This window comes from Podarcis melisellensis (genome assembly GCF_964234715.1).
Source record: "Podarcis melisellensis genome assembly, chromosome: 9".
NCBI lineage: Eukaryota > Metazoa > Chordata > Lepidosauria > Squamata > Lacertidae > Podarcis > Podarcis melisellensis.
Window position 1 is genome coordinate 36,102,255 of NC_138541.1, and position 18,411 is coordinate 36,120,665.

General features: G+C 41.3%; 1 protein-coding gene across 1 annotated transcript in view; it reads right to left on the reverse strand.

Moving 5' to 3' along the window:
- Positions 1-293: 293 nt before the first annotated feature.
- The window catches only part of FREM3 (FRAS1 related extracellular matrix 3), a 79,184-nt gene continuing 61,066 nt past the window's right edge, over positions 294-18,411 (reverse strand). Inside the window, exons 13-24 of the mRNA XM_081925871.1 lie at positions 17,901-18,059; positions 16,603-16,906; positions 15,379-15,510; positions 14,737-15,068; positions 9,989-10,181; positions 9,467-9,571; positions 9,131-9,258; positions 7,919-8,053; positions 6,244-6,370; positions 3,968-4,155; positions 3,726-3,872; positions 294-3,159 (exon numbers count right to left, since the gene is read on the reverse strand). Coding sequence (XP_081781997.1) covers positions 2,629-3,159; positions 3,726-3,872; positions 3,968-4,155; positions 6,244-6,370; positions 7,919-8,053; positions 9,131-9,258; positions 9,467-9,571; positions 9,989-10,181; positions 14,737-15,068; positions 15,379-15,510; positions 16,603-16,906; positions 17,901-18,059 — 2,481 coding nt within the window. The 3' untranslated portion in view covers positions 294-2,628. The remainder of the gene's footprint in view (positions 3,160-3,725; positions 3,873-3,967; positions 4,156-6,243; positions 6,371-7,918; positions 8,054-9,130; positions 9,259-9,466; positions 9,572-9,988; positions 10,182-14,736; positions 15,069-15,378; positions 15,511-16,602; positions 16,907-17,900; positions 18,060-18,411) is intronic.

Sequence of the window (18,411 nt, forward strand, 5' to 3'; positions counted from 1 at the left end):
CGCCCCGGGCTGCTATCCACAAGCCTGGGGAGACCGGCGGGAGTTCCCGCCGGGCTCCCAAAGCTTGCGGATAGCAGCCTGCTCTGGGGGCTGGGGTCGGGGGAAGCTCGGGCTTCCTCCGCCCCAGCCCCACGCCTGGGGGGGGGGGATTTTCTTTATTCCCCTCCCCCCCAAAAAAAAACCTAGGTGCGCCCTATAGGGCGAAAAATACGGTAGTTTGAACTGACCAGCTTAATTTTCAGGGGTAATACAGCGTAAGAATAGTAAGGAGACAAGTAATTCACACAAAAATGTATTAAAGAAAAAAACCTTTATAAAACATTTTGGCAATTTCACAATGCAAAGTGTAAGGTCACAATTATAAGAACGTATAAGCGACAGGACAATTCAATGATAATGTTTCAGTGCTTGCCTGAACCGGCTTTGCTCATATCTGGAAAACAAGTAGTAGCATAAGCATATTGCAGAAATATACAACAGTGTCAAATGTATGTTTTAATGCTTATATCTCTGATTCCATAAACAGCAAGAAAGGAGCTGGTCAGTAACAGGTCACGCAGAAGGTGAGGTAATGAAGGAATACTTGCATTTTAGACCCTTTCAGTAACTTTGTATTGTTGAAACATCTGCTTCAGCATCCCGAGACTGGGTTGGTGGGACTTGCTGGATTAATTTGCTTTGCCCTCCCTTGCACTCTGGAAAAAACAGGTCCCAGGTAGGCAGGAGGAAGATCCCCTCTACCTTAGTTTAAAATGCATAGCATCAATTACTTCCAAGCAAGTTTAGAGAATTGCACTGTAAGTCCTGAGTTCAATGGGGTTTACATATTACATAAACAGGTTTAGATTGCGGACTTTTAAACACATAGTAACTGTTCTCCTTTGTCAAAAGGTTGCTGCAGTCTACTGGGCCACAGTGGCTAAATGAAGTATCTGAGGTCAGCTGCCATAGTAAAACTCAATTTCCATGTTTGGAGGGCTAGCCTGTAGCCCCTACCATATTGTGTATGCTCTCTAGTTTGTAGAAGGCAGATTTATCAATTGACAGCTTTCCCAGTTCAGTTTCATCACTTAGGTTTTTTCTTAACAACACTATTTACAGTTATGTGCTTTGGGGGGTTTTAAAGTCAATAAGGAATTTTTAATTACCGTAATTGCATATATGTTTGTTTCTTTTGTGATAGAAACAAGTATTGGGGCACAAAGTACCTCCTGAATGAAAAAGCAAATACTTCTAAAATAGGCACCACCACTTAGCTGTTAAAAAAATCTGACCAATGAAGCTTAGTGAACATGTCTCATAAAAATTATGACTTGCTTTTGAGTAAACATGCATAAAATTCTCCATAATTGAATTTTCTGTGAACAGACCTTCTAAACCCATTATCTTAGCTGTAGGCAATGCTCAGCAGAATACATGAAATTTACAAAAGCTGCATGTAGAATAAATGAATCTTTAACTACATTTTTTTAGTGTTATATATACTTACTGGCAAACTGAGATGGTTGCTGTATTTAAGTTGTCATGGACGTGACTGTCTTCATCTTACAGCAATTTGAGTCTGTCAGATGCTGACCAGTGCCAAATATTGTTTCAAAAATGTGGGCAAAGGTAAAGGGTTACCTGACATGGAACAGAACAGCCTGAACCACATGGTGCTGCTTCACACAAATAAGAAACCATGCAGTCTAGCTTCTTCGTACCACCGTTACAGCATTAGAAAACATGCTTCGCACAACCCTTTACCAAAACATTTGGTGGTAATGATTCCAAGTTCCTTTACTGAAGTGGCTGCATTTGATGGTTTAGAGATTACATAGCTGGATTAGTTCTTTTGCTCAGTGAATCTGACAACAAATTATAGGATATAAATGTCTTAAGTTATTCACAATATCTTACAAAATTTGCCAAACTAATGGACATTTTACTAACTGCAGGCAGACAAAAGGAAGGGCCATCTAGTAATGATTTAGGGTTATTGTAAAAGGCATGATAAAATACTAAGGACGCGTCAGCTTTCGCGTCTTGTATTAAGGTGTGTTTGTAATACCATTTGGGAAATACTCTTTAAATTAGCTTTCCATTTTTTCCAGTGTATCTCTCAGCCACTCAGACAGTACAATTCTGCCCTGAGATTTAATTACAGATACTTTTCTTCTACCCTATCTCATTAAAATCTGACCCCTTCTCTCATTCTCCCTCACACCACCCCTTTCCATATACAAGACGGGTTATAACTAGACATCATACAAGTTAAACAAAAAGGAAATCAATATCCCTTTGAGGAGCACCAGGCTTTCATGATGGTAGGTAAGGCACATTAATAGCTGCTAGCTGATGATTTATCTTTTTTAGCACCATTTGAAGAAGAAAGGGGGAAAGCTAAGTTTATTCCAGGAATCCATCCTGTTTTCCTGGGTAGGTGGGGAGGAAGTTAAGTTATAAATAAAGCACTCACACTTCTACACACTTCACCTTGTTTGCTACACTTTTTGTATGCTGGATATCTCACACAACCTAGCACCAACACGGCAGCTCCCAAGTCTGTGCAAACACAGCCCCCCAACACCAGTTTTTATGATGAAATGAAGTATCTTCAAACAACAACCCTCACCTTTGTGATGTGATTTAGACTTCAGAGCTATCACTGCTGCTGTGCCGCGTGGTCACAGTTTCATTACTGCTGGAATAGCCAGTGCAGGAATTTGCTTTCCCATTAGTAGAACGTCCCTTTCTCTTCAGTAGGAAGATGATAATCAAAACTGTGCTGATCAGAAGCAGCAGCCCAGCTGCACCTCCGACAATAGGTACAATCCTGTCTTCCATGTCGCTTCCAGTAATTTCCAGGACCGGCTTCTCATACGGTTTACCTGGCGGGGACCAATCTTTCTGCTCAATAACAATTTTGTTAGACCGGTCAAGAGCTATGTGCTGGATGTTGGTGCCTCTATTCTTATCTGCACTGATATCTTGCGCAAGCGTAGGAGCATCCGAGATGGCTCTCCGACTGCGACCAGAATGTGTAGCACCTGGGATTCCACTGGCTGAAGATAAAAAGTGATGGTACTCGACACTTCTCTTTCCAAGGCCTCTGTGGGCATTCTCACGGGACCGAACCATGTAGATAGTGTGGATGTACCATTCTCGACCTGCTGCTACCTGTTAAATTAAAAACACACATGACAACTTTAAGCAAATTTAAGTTGCTAAATGCCTCCTAATCTCTCTGGGGCTCAAGATTTCAAATATGACTGTCACCCAGAGTACTGCTCCTGACACAAAAATAACATGACAATGCTATTTTGCATGGGAGGGGGGCAGACTTTAACAACACTGTATGCAAACATAAAACATGTCCCTTGATTTAAGATGGAATGTTTACAATCTATTCCAGGAGGTATTTGAAGGCGAGGATTATGCATCCCTTGATCAATAACATTTAACTGTTTTATTTATTTAGTTCTACTGACATGAAAAAAGATTTCATAATAAATAGGTTTGGATTGATGGTGCCCAAAATTGTCTTTCATGTAAATTTATATGACAAAGAAAGCAAAAAACGTTTTTGACAAAATTCCCAGAACACTTTTTTTTAAAAAAAAATCACTCTTATGCATAAGGCTGCGTTTCGAAAAACTGCAAGAGTTTTGAAAAATACCTTGCTAGTTAGGAAGCTAGTTTCCAACATACAAAGGTTCTGGAACAATATTGCTCTCAGAGGTTACCTGGAATAGCGGAGTCGACAACATGCTGAATCCATCAGACCCTGGCTGCTTTACCAAAGGATAACCATCTATGTGATCAACAGCGAGTTTTGCATTGAAGGCCATATTTCCAAACACTTTTGCCTGGGTATCAGGCTGAGCTTTATCCTAGAAGACAAAGAAACCAACACTGGTACATTATTACATTCAGGATTTCAAACTTGTTGTATTAGGACTGTGCTGTAGTGTACCATGGTACATACCAGAATCTTGAATCTGTATAAGAGGGAAGGGGAGTCTGCTAGGCAACCATATTCCTTGTTATCCGGACTGTACTTGGGGACATACCCGTCAGCCCCAGTGCACAAAAACACCTTCTCGATGTTACAGATGAAAGAATCTCCTAAATTCTGGACAGGATCCACCATGACACGACCATAGATTTCAGAGCCTAGAAATATTTTTAGAAAAAGTTATTTAGGAATACCATTGATACCCCTTACCTTCAAACGCAATCAGACCCCATAGGGCAGACAATAGAAGACTAATAATATACAATATAGAAATAATTAACATCAATTATTTTTGTTACAATAAATGTAATTAAAAACATACAATAAAATAAAATGTGTACTACTTTATATAAAGCCCGGTATCCCAAAACACAGCATAAACACCTTTAATGCTCCAAAGATCTCAATATTTCTTAAAGTTTTTTGGGGGGGCAGGGATATTTTTCCCTGATGCCTAAGACAGGCACCCTGTGAACATCTCTGGGAAAGCATTCCAGAGGTGAGGACTCTTTTGTATGTCACCATCTGCTGCACTTCAGAAAGCAGAAGTACCTGGAGAGAAGTCTCAGATGAAAATGTGAACTGATAAAGGGGAAGGCAATCCAACAGAGATCTAGGTCCTCCGCTCCATTTTTTAAAAGGCCAAAACATACCAGGTGCCAATGAAGTTGTTGCAAGGTAGGCTCTATTAATGTGACTTGCATTAGCAAGTGAGCCACAGTATTTTGAACTAGCTGCAAGTTATGAACCTTTGGCCCTTCAGATGTTGCTGAACTGCAACTTCTACCACCTCTGACTATTGTCTATGCTTGCTGGGGTTGTTGGGAGCTGACGTTCAGCAACATCTGAAGGGCCAAAGGTTCCTCACACCTTGTCTAGAAAGCATGGGTCACTGAGGTCGGAAACCAGGAACCCTTAAGTCTCTGTTGGTGCTGTAAGTATCCAGCTGAAACCACTCCATTTCTGATACCAAAGTTTGGGGCTCTTTTTTTTAGTAGTGAGAATGTTTGAATACATTCTTTTCATAACTTCTCCCCTGCACCCCACCCCCAGTTGTTAAGTGGACCATTTGCATCTCATAACTTCACCAAAATATTGCTCTTGCACAGAATTTGAAATGTGCAGAATTAAGCATTCTGAGAATCTCTCATTTTGTGCATATGCAAATTTTTAGGCTTCTTGTCAGCAAAGTTGGACTTTAAAATGTACAAGTAATGTCTGCTAAAAAGAAACCAGAGCAGAAAAGGAAATGGTGCTTCAAGGGACTACTTCTTGCCCCTCATGTCAAGCAGAATAAAATTGTTCATAATACAGTGGTACCTCTGGTTACGTACTTAATTTGTTCTGGAGGTCTGTTTTTAACCTGAAACTGTTCTTAACCTGAGACACCACTTTAGCTAATGGGGCCTCCCGCTGCCGCTGCACCGCCGGAGCACAATTTCTGTTCTCATCCTGAAGCAAAGTTCTTAACCCGAGGTACTATTTCTGGGTTAGCGGATGTAACCTGAAGCATATGTAACCCGAGGTACCACTGTAAAGCAATTGTGCTCAATTTGCATGATGTACACAATGGTGCTAACCTTACTTGGTTAGCAAAGTAACTTTGCAATCAGGATGGTAGAATCAGGCTTTCACTTACTGGGCTGACTAATGTTAAAGTGAATTTGCACAAGCTTATCTTGCTAAATGACTTCACATCAATCCTAGTTAAGCGTTCTCTTTGCATTTCTCAGAGATACAACCATCTTGTCAAGACATGTTGAGTGCAACCCCACTTTTCCTCACTAGGGGGCAACCCATATCCAACCACACAAGCCCAGGGGGTTCTGCATAATAGATGTTAATTAAGTACTGATCAAACAGATGGTTTTGCTTTCCTAGCAACAGTTTGAGTATGCAACACATTATGAACACTATGAATCCTACTTTCTAATAGCAATTTCATTCAGGGTCACTTTGTTCAAGAACTTTCAAACTCAAGAAATGGTTCTTAAATACAGCCACCCTTTAAAACACCCTTGAAGCCTAACCAGAGCTATTTTTCCTGGTAACTTTTATTAAAGCATCTTCTTCCTTCAAAACACGCCTCCTTTTTCTATTCCCTTTTCACGTTCTCAACTATGAAATCATAGCATTAGTCAAAGGTGGGGAATAATATTAAGAAGAAAGAACATTAATTGATCCTAACACGATGCTAAAAGTAGCATGCCAGCATCTATATGTAAAGAGTAAAACTATTTCTTTGCCTTCTGTGAATGCAACATCTGTTCCTTCTCCAAATCCCATGGAGCCATCAGAAAGCCAGAGGTCCTTCTTTGACAACAGGAACATTTGGGTGTTTAGACTGAATTCAGCTGCTACCGGGTCACTGACCTATATAAAAAGAAAAAGAATCACTGTTTTGAAACTCAGCTATTAGTTTCTCAATTTCAGTTCTTTCTGATGCTTGCTCAACATCAGCTTGCTTGCTTTAGCCCTTCAAATTTAAAACAGCTAATTATGCTGTTTTAAATGTATATTTTATATTTAACTTTCTTTAGTAATTTTTCTTATGAAATATTTAAGATAATATTTTAGTTTCCTGTTAATTATGTTGTTTTGACTGTATACTTGAACTTATTTGGTAATGTTTTATTCTGGATTGTTTTAACTGATGTGTTAATGTAGTCATAAACCACTTTGAGATTTTTCTTCTTAAAAATATAAAGCAGTATAGAAATGAAAATAACAACAACCACAACCTCTTTGCACAAGAGCAGAGTCTGTGCAAGCAGACTGAATCCATTAACCCATTTATTAGAAGAAACACACTTTCATCAGAAAGTTCTATTCATAATATAGTGCAGAAGTCTTGAAGACAACCATACTGAGTGAGACCAGTGGTCCACCTAGGCTTGTATTATCAATGCTGAAGAGCAGTAGCTTCTGAAGACTCAGGCTAAGATCCTTCCCATCACTTCCTTATTTGATTCCTTTAACTGGTGATTTGGGCATTGATCTTGGGGCCTTCTGCATATAAACCACTACTAATGAATTATGCCCCTCTTCTTCCCATTCATTAGGCTCAGTATAGCTTTTAAATCTTGGCTGATCCCTCCCATCTTATGGCACTTCCAGGAGAAGGATTTTGGGCCAAACACTCACAAATCACTAAAGGACTGTGCTAGTTTTGATGCTCAATGCAGCTGGTTAAAAATGAGAGACCAAGGACCAGCAAGACACCATCAGTGGTACAGTCCAAATCAGTTACTACAATGCAGCCCTCTTGTGCTAGCTAGTAGCTCTACACTGAAGTGCCCTCTCTTCTACTTCAAGAGTGGAAAGGGACATGGAGCTGCTGCCCAAAGTGGTGGGCATGTCAAATGAGCTCTACTCTTTCCCTGTAACCATCCGCAATCCTTCCCAGCCAAGTGATATGGAGAAGATACAGGGAAACATAGCACGCAGATAAGTGTGCCAAAATTACGGGGAGAGAGGAAAAATAACTTGGCACAGGGCTGTGATTTTCAAGTGGGACATCAAATTCCACACCCAAGTTTAGCACTACAGTTAATGGCAAAGAAGATTGGTTGTATCCAATAGCGGCTTAGTGCAAGAACCATGGCAAAATGGGGTCTCTTGTTTGGCTCTTTGGCTAGCTCAAAGTCACCACTGGATACAGTCCACTGTAAATTTAAACATTAATTCTGCTCCCCACTCTTCACCCCAAGTAGGTGGATTTTTAAATATTCAGGACCAGCTCTTCTAAGTCAGTGGAAAATAAAAAATACAGTATGTAAAACAAGTACCGACTCTACTACTGATGAGCTGCACAAGTAAACAATTTAGTTCAATTTAATTGCCAAGGGAGTGTGCATGATGTGCCAGATAAATGCAGTCAAAATACTTTGTTGAGAGCATTAAACACAAGAGAGGTTTTACCTGCTGGAACCTGATATCTAGATCAAAGGTGATTGGCTCCCGGGGGCTACAAATGACAGGCTGGGTATATTCTTGGCTGGGTGCAGCAATACAGGGGATAAGTTTCACAGTGTAAGTCCCCGAATAGTCACGTACCTACAATAAGGGGTGCAAGATCAGAATATGAAGTTTTTGTTTAAAAGTGTTTTAGTTTAATACATGCACACACACACACACAACAAAAAGATACTACATTTGTCAATGGTCTCTTTGGCATAATACTGCTTCACTTGGCTGTTTAAATTCATCTGTTTTGGGCATCTACTTTTTAAGAATCATGGTGGCTGCTTCTGAGCAGAGCATCAGCTGTTTCTTCTCACTGATTCTGACACCCACCCACATCATGCAACTCTTTTTGTCTTCCTACAATCCTAACGTGCAACCCCACTGAACTCAATGGGATGTACTTCTGAGCAAACATATTTAGGGCTGGATATGCTTAGGATTCAAGAAAGGGCTTAAAAGATTGGTGTTCATTTCTGTCTGCATCCAGAGCTGACAGGTATTTTATATTTTAATTAAGGTGAAACCATTATGGCTTTCCTTCTAGCAGTAAGAATCACAGGTGACTGAAGTTATCATTCGAAACCAATGTTGAGGCTGACATATCTTTGGTATATAAATCTTCCACTATCTCATCATTTATTTGCATTTTGCTTTTCTCCCCTAAAAGGAAGCCCAAAGTAGCTTACAACATAAAAAACCCCAAATACATACAAAGCAAAGGACCCCATACCCCCAAAATCTGAAAATAAAAGAACTACAATAAGTCTATATGATAAACATTAAATTCAAAACTTAAGAAAACACCAGTTCAGTTAATAAAGAATAAAAAGTACTGATGATTTTTTTTGGAATTGAGAAAATTTTACATTTCAGATTCCAAGAGGCACTGTGTGAATTGGGCATAACTTTCTCCATAGTTTGTGCCCAGCAGGGGACACTGTAATGGTGTTGAATTTGGAGAAGTGATGTTCATCCATGTATTCAGACATGAAGCTTGCTGGGTAGCAAAATGCTGGACAAAATACGCAGATGTGTTGGTTTTGGAGAACACACAATCTATCAGCTTAACCAATCATAGAGTTGTGAGAACAATGTATTATGTAACAGCCACAAGCCTCCCCACCCCCCTCAAAAGGTACCACAGAAAACTGCATTGTTGGCACTCACAGCAAAATCTGAGACAAATTTCCATTGCTGCATAGGCTGGTGGAAGGTTTGTTCACTTTGAGAAAGGCTGAGTGTAAATGTGAGGCCAGGGTGATCAGCAGACATCACCATTGATGACAAAGAAGTACCTGTCAAGGAAAGGGACACGTTGTTATAATGGAATGAATGTTGCCATCCAGCACACAGTGGCACACAAGGGCTTCTTATGATCTCTGAAAAGAAATATTTCACTTCTCTTTGATCACAAAAAGCAAAACAAAATCTCCACCCAAAAAAAATAAGGAGAATTTAAGATTCATTGCATACCTAAGGTAGAAAGCAAAAAGCTAATCTTACCTGGGTGGGACATCACAAATTGCCCTCTGAATCGAATCTCAGTCCTGAAGTAGACAACAAGCCGCCCTTCATCATTGATCTGCATGCTGGTTGGGTAGAGGGAGCCTAAATTCAAACAACCATTGTCATTACTATATACAAAAAGGTATTAAAGCTTTGCCACTTCTAGCATTTGAGAATATCAGGTGCTACGTACATCCCAGTTTACTGTGATTTTCAGATTGTTTGATTTCAGTGGAATAACTCTATTTGCAAACATGGGGTACCAATCTCCTCTGGGCAAAATTTTCATGTTTCCCCGCCAAAACAATATGCTGGTACAATTTTGGAGGAGCACACAGAGAGTGTTGAAGGTGATGAATAAATTATTTGTAATAATAATAAAAAGTAAAATGTACTCAACATTGTAAACCCAGGGTCAGGGGCTGCCATTATTGGTCATTGTGAGCCATTCTGGAAACCCTATTTCAGCTGAAAAGTAGATAAAAATGCTTCAATTAAATAAGAACTGAACAAAATCACCTTGGAGCTCAGCTTCTGGTGGGCTTCCTATGCCGTCCTTCCAAAGAATGGCAGTATCATACACAAAGGTGAGCTTGAGCTCAGACTGCAAGTCAAAGTGCTGCCAGCCTCCAACAGCAGCCGGGGAATGGAAGACGTAGGAGACATACAGGGGCACTCGCAGAGTCACATATGACTGGACCAGATTTAACACCTGCAAAACACCATAGTATTTGGTTATGCTATGTTCAGATTGCATCCTGAGAAGTCAATTTCACAACCATTCTGGGAATGGTATTAAGTCTCATCCTCATTCCGTCCTGAGTTGCTGAGTTTGACAGATGTTGAGTGTGTACATGTTGGCTCCTGAACAAACTTCACTGGCTTTGATTAGAAATCCACTTTGATGATTTATGAATGAATTGCAGCTTGTGTTGAAGTGTGAGAGAATGAAGCACGGATCAAATCCAAGCCGGCAGGCAGACAGGCAAACACTCTTGCTGGCTTCTGAGATGCAACCCTGGCAAAGAACACAAACACCCTGGAATTGACTTGACAGTCATCCCAAAGTGTAATCTGGAGTTACAGCTAAGTCCCTATTATAGGATTAAGTTGATACTAACAGTCTCACAATCGTTTGTGACCTCCAGTGCATTCCGGTCCAACTTTCTGGAAGTGAATGGGTAATGATTAAGCTCTTGTTCAGTGAAATGGTCATTTAAAGAAACAACAATGCAGATAGTTTGGGGAAGTTAAAACTGAAGCTTGCTTCCCATTTCCCCTTTACTTAACTTTCAGCACTGATAACAAATCACATGGCAGTTAAGAAATGGGCCAGTCAAAAGTCCAGACATTAATAAACACATGCTATGACTTGCTCAGAATCCAAACAATAAGAAACACTCAAAAATGAAAGCAGTTCCTCGGCCTTTGATCAAAATTAAAATGCAACTCAAATCTTTACTGACTTGCCCTATCGATTATGCTGGATTCCCAACTTCTATCACACCATGGGAGTTGGAGTCCAATAACATCTGGGCAGCCACAGATTTCCCAACCTTGATATGGCAAGTAAATGATCCTAATTTTATTTCAATTATCATCAACAAAAAATTCAAGATGCTCTTGTCTAGCCCATTATGCCATGTATATATATACATGTTTACTGCATGCACAATGGTGTTAAGAGTGGTGACTCCTGACAGGTGGAAGACATCTTTAAGCCTCCATGGACCAACAGGCCAGGGTTCCCACCTGCATGACTGTTTCAACCAAGTTTTACTCAGAGTAAACCTAACTGAGCCAGGTCCATTCATTTCAAAAGGTGCACTCTGAGTAAAATTTAGTTGAAACAATACTACTGCTGCTGCTTTTAATGACTGAACAGTTATTTTCTTTTATTGTTATGTTTTTCTTCTTGTTGTGCTATGACTACTATAAATAAAATAATGAATGAATAAATAATGTTAACCCATTCACTACAATGTCATATTTCATCTTCCTTGAACTTGCAAGATAAAATCCCATGTTGCAGTGATACACTTACTGCAAATGAGTTTGCTGTCAACACAGGCATCTTTTACTTGTGTGTAAGCAGCACATAAGAGACGCGGGTGGCGCTGTGGGTTAAACCACAGAGCCTAGGACCTACCGATAGGAAGGTCGGCGATTCGAATCCCCGTGACAGAGTGAGCTCCCGTTGCTCGGTCCCTGCACCTGCCAACCTAGCAGTTCGAAAGCACGTACAAGTAGATAAATAGGTACCGCTCCGGTGGGAAGGTAAACGGCGTTTCCGTGTGCTGCTCTGGTTTGCCAGAAGCAGCTTAGTCATGCTGGCCACATGACCTGGAAGTTGTACGCCGGCTCCCTCGGCCAATAAAGTGAGATGAGCACCGCAACCCCAGAGTCGGCCACGACTGGACCTAATGGTCAGGGGTCCTTTTACCCTTTACCATTTAAGCAGCACATAAATGGAAATCTTTGCTTCTCTCTCTGAAAGTGGCTCCACATGTATTTCATGGCAAAGGGGCTTTTGAAATCCAAGGGACAAGGGCTTATCATGTGGTGAAAAGGTTTATGTCCTTCACACAAAAATCCAATGTACACATGCAACATCTAGTGCCACACAGTTTAAAAGATGATCATGTATGCTCACTAACGAGCATCATGTTATGGTCCTACTGATTAACTTAATGGCATATGAAATAGAACGTGCCTGCCTCTGAGTCTGGGAATCCTTTGTGAAAGTCCAAGCCTTGTTGCTAGGCAGCTTCAAGCTACAAGATGCTAAACCCTTGTGTGTGTTCTCTAGAGGTGCTGCTAGATAGAGGCAGGAGGCTGAGTTAATGAGCAGAGTCCAGATGGGGGCGGCTGGGCAGAGGTGACTAACAGGGGAGCATATGCATTTGGAAACAACCAACAGCTGAACTACATACAGAACTATTTTGCTACAACTGTCATGAATTTTAAAGAAGGGGCAGGGAAACCACTAGAAACCTTTGTGTGTGGTATGAGCCAACATGACTGCACAAGCGAGTTTTTGACACTCTTCATTTTGCTTTCCTTACAGTTTTACAATAATAGTTGGTTTCAATACAAGATGCTGAGTTACCCGTCAGCTTTTACTAATCAAGGGAATGTTGTAAAGATTTAAGTTGGGAATGAGTCAGATTAAAGATAGATGAGATCAATCATTCATTGGTTTTCACATGTGGGCTCTCTAGAAGACTGTCTGTATTAGTGCAAATCAGTATATCATTCCCTTGTCAGGAGCACACTGTGTGCCAGACCTCACTCTTGCCTGCCCAGCAAGTGACTGCAATGTCCATGTCACTGCAGTGCTGTGTATGCAGTGAGCTCCCATGCCACATCCATCTTGGTTACTGAGGTGAGCAGTGTTCGTCATAAATCAAATAGTGTTTCGAATGAGGTCATGCATAGTATTTGACAGTCACTGCACATGACTGCCATGCTGTTTGTGGCAATTTCTTGGAGCCCAGCAAATGGGAATGTTAGACTTGTGTGGAAGAAGCAAAACCTACACTGGGCCACTATTCCTGTAAAGGAGGTCTGTGATAATTGGCAAATCAGGGAGGGGCCGTAGCTCAATGGCCATGCACATTATCTGCATGCAAAAATCCCAGAAAGCTCCAACTTCCACCCTCTGCCCCCAGTAAATAAATCCTGGACCCGTCTCTGTCTCCAGATTTCAAATATTTTAGCTAGAAGGGTTGGAAAAGATCTCCATATGATGCACCAGAATGCTGCAGCTAGTTAGAGATGGATGGGTCAATGATGAACTCAATATAAGTTAGCTTCATGTGTTCATGGCAGGCTCTGCTCTGGATAAATGAGAACGAAACCTGTTTGGCGTAAGAAAGCACAGCTGGCACAGGTGCAAGCTAAAAAAACAAAACCAGATGCAGCTACCACAAGCAGGTAGCTGTTTCTACCAGTTTTCAGCCAGGCTGTCATGTTGTACCTAATCTGAAGGTACCGTAACAAGTGTGCCTGTATAACCAGGATCAGAGTTAAGTGCTAAAGGCAATTCAGATTTAGCAAGCTCTGTATTGACCTGGGTGGGTTCCAGCAATCACACTGACTTGTGGCTAACAGTAGAGAGTGGTTTAATAGGACAGATAAACAAGGAAGCTTGCAGCCACCAACGGAGTGGCATAGAAGTAAAAGGTTCAAAATGTAACATCTTAGGCTTCTGTGTTTGCCAGGGAAGAGCAGGCCAGAGTAGCAGCAGGGGCTGCTGGGAATTACAGACACAAGACTCCATAATCTCATTATAATGCAAATTAAAACAAAATTACTCCATTAGTCTCTGTAAAGTTACACTAAGAAGAGTGAATCCCGAACAGAATGAAATAAAGGAAATTGGAGGGAATAGAAAGCCCCTCACTTTTACCAAATGTTTCTAAATATTAATGATGGTTTAAAAGGATTTGCTCCCAAAGTTCCTTTGAAATCTTGGTGTGGATCATTATGAGCTTGGCACCAGCCTCCACTTTCATCCAAACTTACCTGGCAGTGGAGACGCCAAACACCAGCACCAGGGAGCTTCATTATACCTGACATAGCTGTGCTCCAGAAACCAGATTCCTTGGGAAATGTAGTTCCTTAGGGCACCTGAGTCTTAGGAACACTAAGTAAAGTATTTTTTCAAGAAGCTTTGATTTTCAATCTTGTGCAGCCCCATCCCCCTGACTATTTCAGTGTGCCACAGAGATGTCTTAAGAAACCGTCAATGACGACATTTTGCCAAGCAAATTAATTTCCGATGGTAGAGTCACTATTTGGTGTTTAAACTCAACCTGTTCTAAGATATGGACCATTAATAACAACACGGGTAGTACTGGAAATGCATCAAGTATCGCACAGAAAAGCAAAACACAAGAAAGGAAACTAAATCCTACTTCCACAAACCCGTTAAGTACAGTTATGGAGCAGATGCCAAGATACCCTTCAGCTGCCATATAAAACTCAATTATCGCCCCATGGCTTCCATAGAGACGGGCTCAGTGGCAGAGCCCGCCCATTTAAATGAGTCAGGCAGTGAGGGATGTAAAGGACCTCACCCACAAGAGCCACCACCATTCGGAGTAGATAAATGGACAAATAAGGCTAGATAGGTGAATAGTTTGTCTTTGTATAAAGGCAGCTTCGCAAGTTCCCATGCCGGAAACTCAAGTGCATGCAACTGGGCATAATGCTAGCATTTTCTTTTCAGTTACATAGGCTTGCTTTTCATGCACGCAGCATACCTGACCATCTGTGCCAATGGAGCCACTGCAGTCGGTCAGCAGTTCTGACATGTGATAGTAGCTGTTAAACTCCCACAGGCAGGCCTCCAGATTGAGGTTACGGTAGAAACGCAAGGTCTTGGCAGATCGCACAGCGCTGCTGTACTGGTAGGGTGAAGTTTCTCCAATCACTTCTGGGTTCTTGGTCTCCTCTGTGATGAATCCGTAAGTTGTCTCAATTTCGTTATAATCCAAGAGGTTTGAGCACTTGTGATTTCCTACACGAGTGCCATCAGGGCTAAGAGTCAGCTCAAAATTGGACAAAGGTCTAGTTGATATAACTGGCAGCATCCCTGAAAATAGGAGGACATGTAAGAAAAGCCATATAAAGCAACCTGTTTTGCACAGTGGGCAACCATGAGAATTCCACAGTTCTTCCCTAACAACTGGTACATTCAGGGGCAGGATAGCATCACAACTAGCACCAATGGTAGCCTTATCTCCATGATTTTTAAACCCATTTAAGTTGGTGGTCACCATCCCATATTGAGAGGGTGAATCCAAGTGTTTAACCATGAATCACCAGTCATGTGATTGTGATGACAGATAGTGCTGCACCAGTTGTTGTTCAGTATTAATCAAATGCACGTGTCTGCTACTTACCATCCATATGAGGCATTGTAACTGTTAATTTGATCAGGTTGGAATAGTCAGGATCATCAGGACCTGTGTAACGTATTCTGGCTGAGAAAGGTTCTGCTCCGACCGTCCCTGGTATACGGGGCTGACACAATCCTACGTGGAAAAGGGCAAAAGGTTGATTAAAAACAAAGTGAGAGCAATTCAGCTTTGCCTTTCCTTGGAAGAACCAAATTTTAAAATGCTGATACTTTAAAAACTCATGGAATCTTATGGTTGACATAATATACTCTTGATCTGATTGTGAAGCCAACACTACTGAGCACAGCCCCAGTTTACTTGAGTAGCAGCAGGGCCACTTTTTCTTCCATGCAGCACCACCCCCAATTCAAGAGGACAGGAACCAGTGTGGGATGAAGCTTTCCTCTACCTCCACGGGAAAGACAGAAGCTATACTATGCATCACAGATGGCGCCATCTTGGTCTCTCATTCACAGGAACTGCTGTACGGACTGATATTGCCCTTTTATTTCACTTCCTGATGATGAAACTAAGTTATATTGGGCCTGTGCCTGCCTGTGGGATCATACCCACAGGTATGATCCATATACTCATCCATATATGATTAAACATCCAGTTCCAGCAGGTTGCAGAGCAGACATGTGAGAGCAGAGCTCTTTGCTTTGATTATGGAACTTGCCTACTTTACAGTTTCAGCTGCAAGATGTAAGGAAACTCTTGGTGGAAGTGCAAAATATGATAACAGGACAAAATACGTGATGGGCTACAACCAAGGTTTGCCTTCTGGTTTACAGCTTGTAGTTCAGCAGGGGAAATGAAACATGAGCCAGGGGTTGGATGACATGCTCAGTCAAACCATGGCTTGGCTCAGCACATCGGCAAAACGGCCATAACATCCCTGTGTGCAAAGTCACTGATTTCCATAGCCTTTCCACCCATTTCATTAAGGTGAAAGCGCTACAAGAAGCAGACATATACTATACAACTTTGCAGAGGATGAGAACCTCAGGACTGGATCTGAATGTGGCCCTCCAAGCTTTTCTATCTGGCCCCCAAACTTTCCCCAGGATAGACCCCCCTCCCCAACCACATCTCCTACATCCCGTGCTTCACATCCGCTGTGTGTGTCCTTGAACTATAAAAAAGCCCTTTGAAACAAACATCTATTTCAGCTTCACAAAAACCTCTTGATTTTACTTCATTCATGAAGACTTTCTGCTTCCTTACCTTCTCCTCTGTTTATTGTGTAAATTGGGCTCAGTAATTCTAAACCCACATCTCCATTGGCATTGACAGCACGTGCTGCACACTGGACCCTCGAACCAGCCTGGAAATATATGGAGTCCAAGGCAATGGACTTGGTGTTGGTGAAGAAAGTGTTGGAGTCCACTTCTCGCATGGGACTGGTAACCCCATCACTGCCACTTGGAGCGCTGACAAGCCAGCGATACAAAGTCAGCGTGTCATTGATGTTTTCAGCAGCACAAATAGATCCAGTCTTGTCATAATCTGAATATTTGGGGTTGCATGCCTGAAGTTAAATAGAAACATACAATGAATCCATTGAGTTATATCTAAACATGCTCCAGGAAAGTAAATAATTCAGATCAAATTCTAAGTAAAATGTATTTTTCCTCATGTTGCATTAGTATTTAAGAAGTTCATTTTTTTTCTTGCTACTGGTTTCATCACCATAGATGCTGCATTTTAGTTTCATAATAATTGAGAAATTGAATCTTAATGTATGTGGCATATAAAATTAACAATCTGATACTGTGGAAAGCCTTCAATTTATCACAGCTCAGATGCCTCCCAGGTGCTTGGAAGGAAAAGAAACCTGTGTCATATAATATATGTAAATGATACCATGCATTGGCTAAAGTCAGAAAAAAGGCAGGAACTGAAGTTCATTTCTTCTTGTGCTTTCATCCAATTGTGAGCCAGAGCTTGAAAATTTAATAAGTTTAAACTGGCCTCAGTTTCCCAAAACAGAAAAGTAAGAACCTGGATAGGATACAACCTCCATGGACGGCTCATTGAGTGGTATTGAGCATCTTACTATCTCTTTACATCAGTTTTCTATCTGTGAAATGGGAGTAAAAGTGACTCATCTCACGGGCATGCAAAATGAAGATCACAATATGCTCTGAAAACTGAAACTGCTATAAAATGCCAAATATCAGTTCTCGAGAAATGAGGTGTGTAATTCTAAGTACTGAAATTGAATGCATGCCTTAAGCCTCTAGGAGAGCTAAGGAGATCATAGAATCACATAGAACTGTAGAGTTGGAAGGGAACCCAAGTGTCATCTAGTCCAACCCCCTACAATGCAGGAATCTCAACTGAAGCATCCATGACAGATGGCCATCCAACCTCTGCCTAAAAACCTCCAAGGAAGGAGAGGCCACCACCTCCCAAGGGGATCCATGCCACTGTTTTACACATCCAGAAAGTGTTCACTTCCTAGCTAGTAGCAGACCTTTAGAAAATATAATCTGGAGAAGAGCTGGCAGAGCAGAGCGTACCGTTACACACACAACAGGGTAGCCAGTTGGAGGCTGGGGGTTTCCTTTGCTTTTAGCAGTGTCGTCATACAGCAAGAGAGAGACAACCTGGGGCACAGCTGGGAAAGTCACATCTGCCACACTGTCCATTTCTTCAATGTACACAATAGCTTTGTTCATCTGAAAGGAAAGGCAGAAAAGAAGGTTCCATCTGCAGGCATGCTGCTTCTACTGTAAACTTTTATACTGCAACCTTTGCAAGATGGAGCAGAAAGGTTCCTTTCCACTGGAGTAAGGAAACATTTGGATCCACACTATGTCTGTTATAAGGTATCTTTTTTAAAAAAATGCACTAAGCTAACTCAATTTCCAAAACTTTTAATAAAAGCAAACAAACAACCAGATGACATCAGATGGCTGTTTGTATGTGAAATAAGTTCTGCCACAAAACAGATAATGTTTGAGCACAGATTAGGCACATAATAAAAATAGGTATTTTTCATTGAGGGTCCAACTAGGTACGATTAGATTG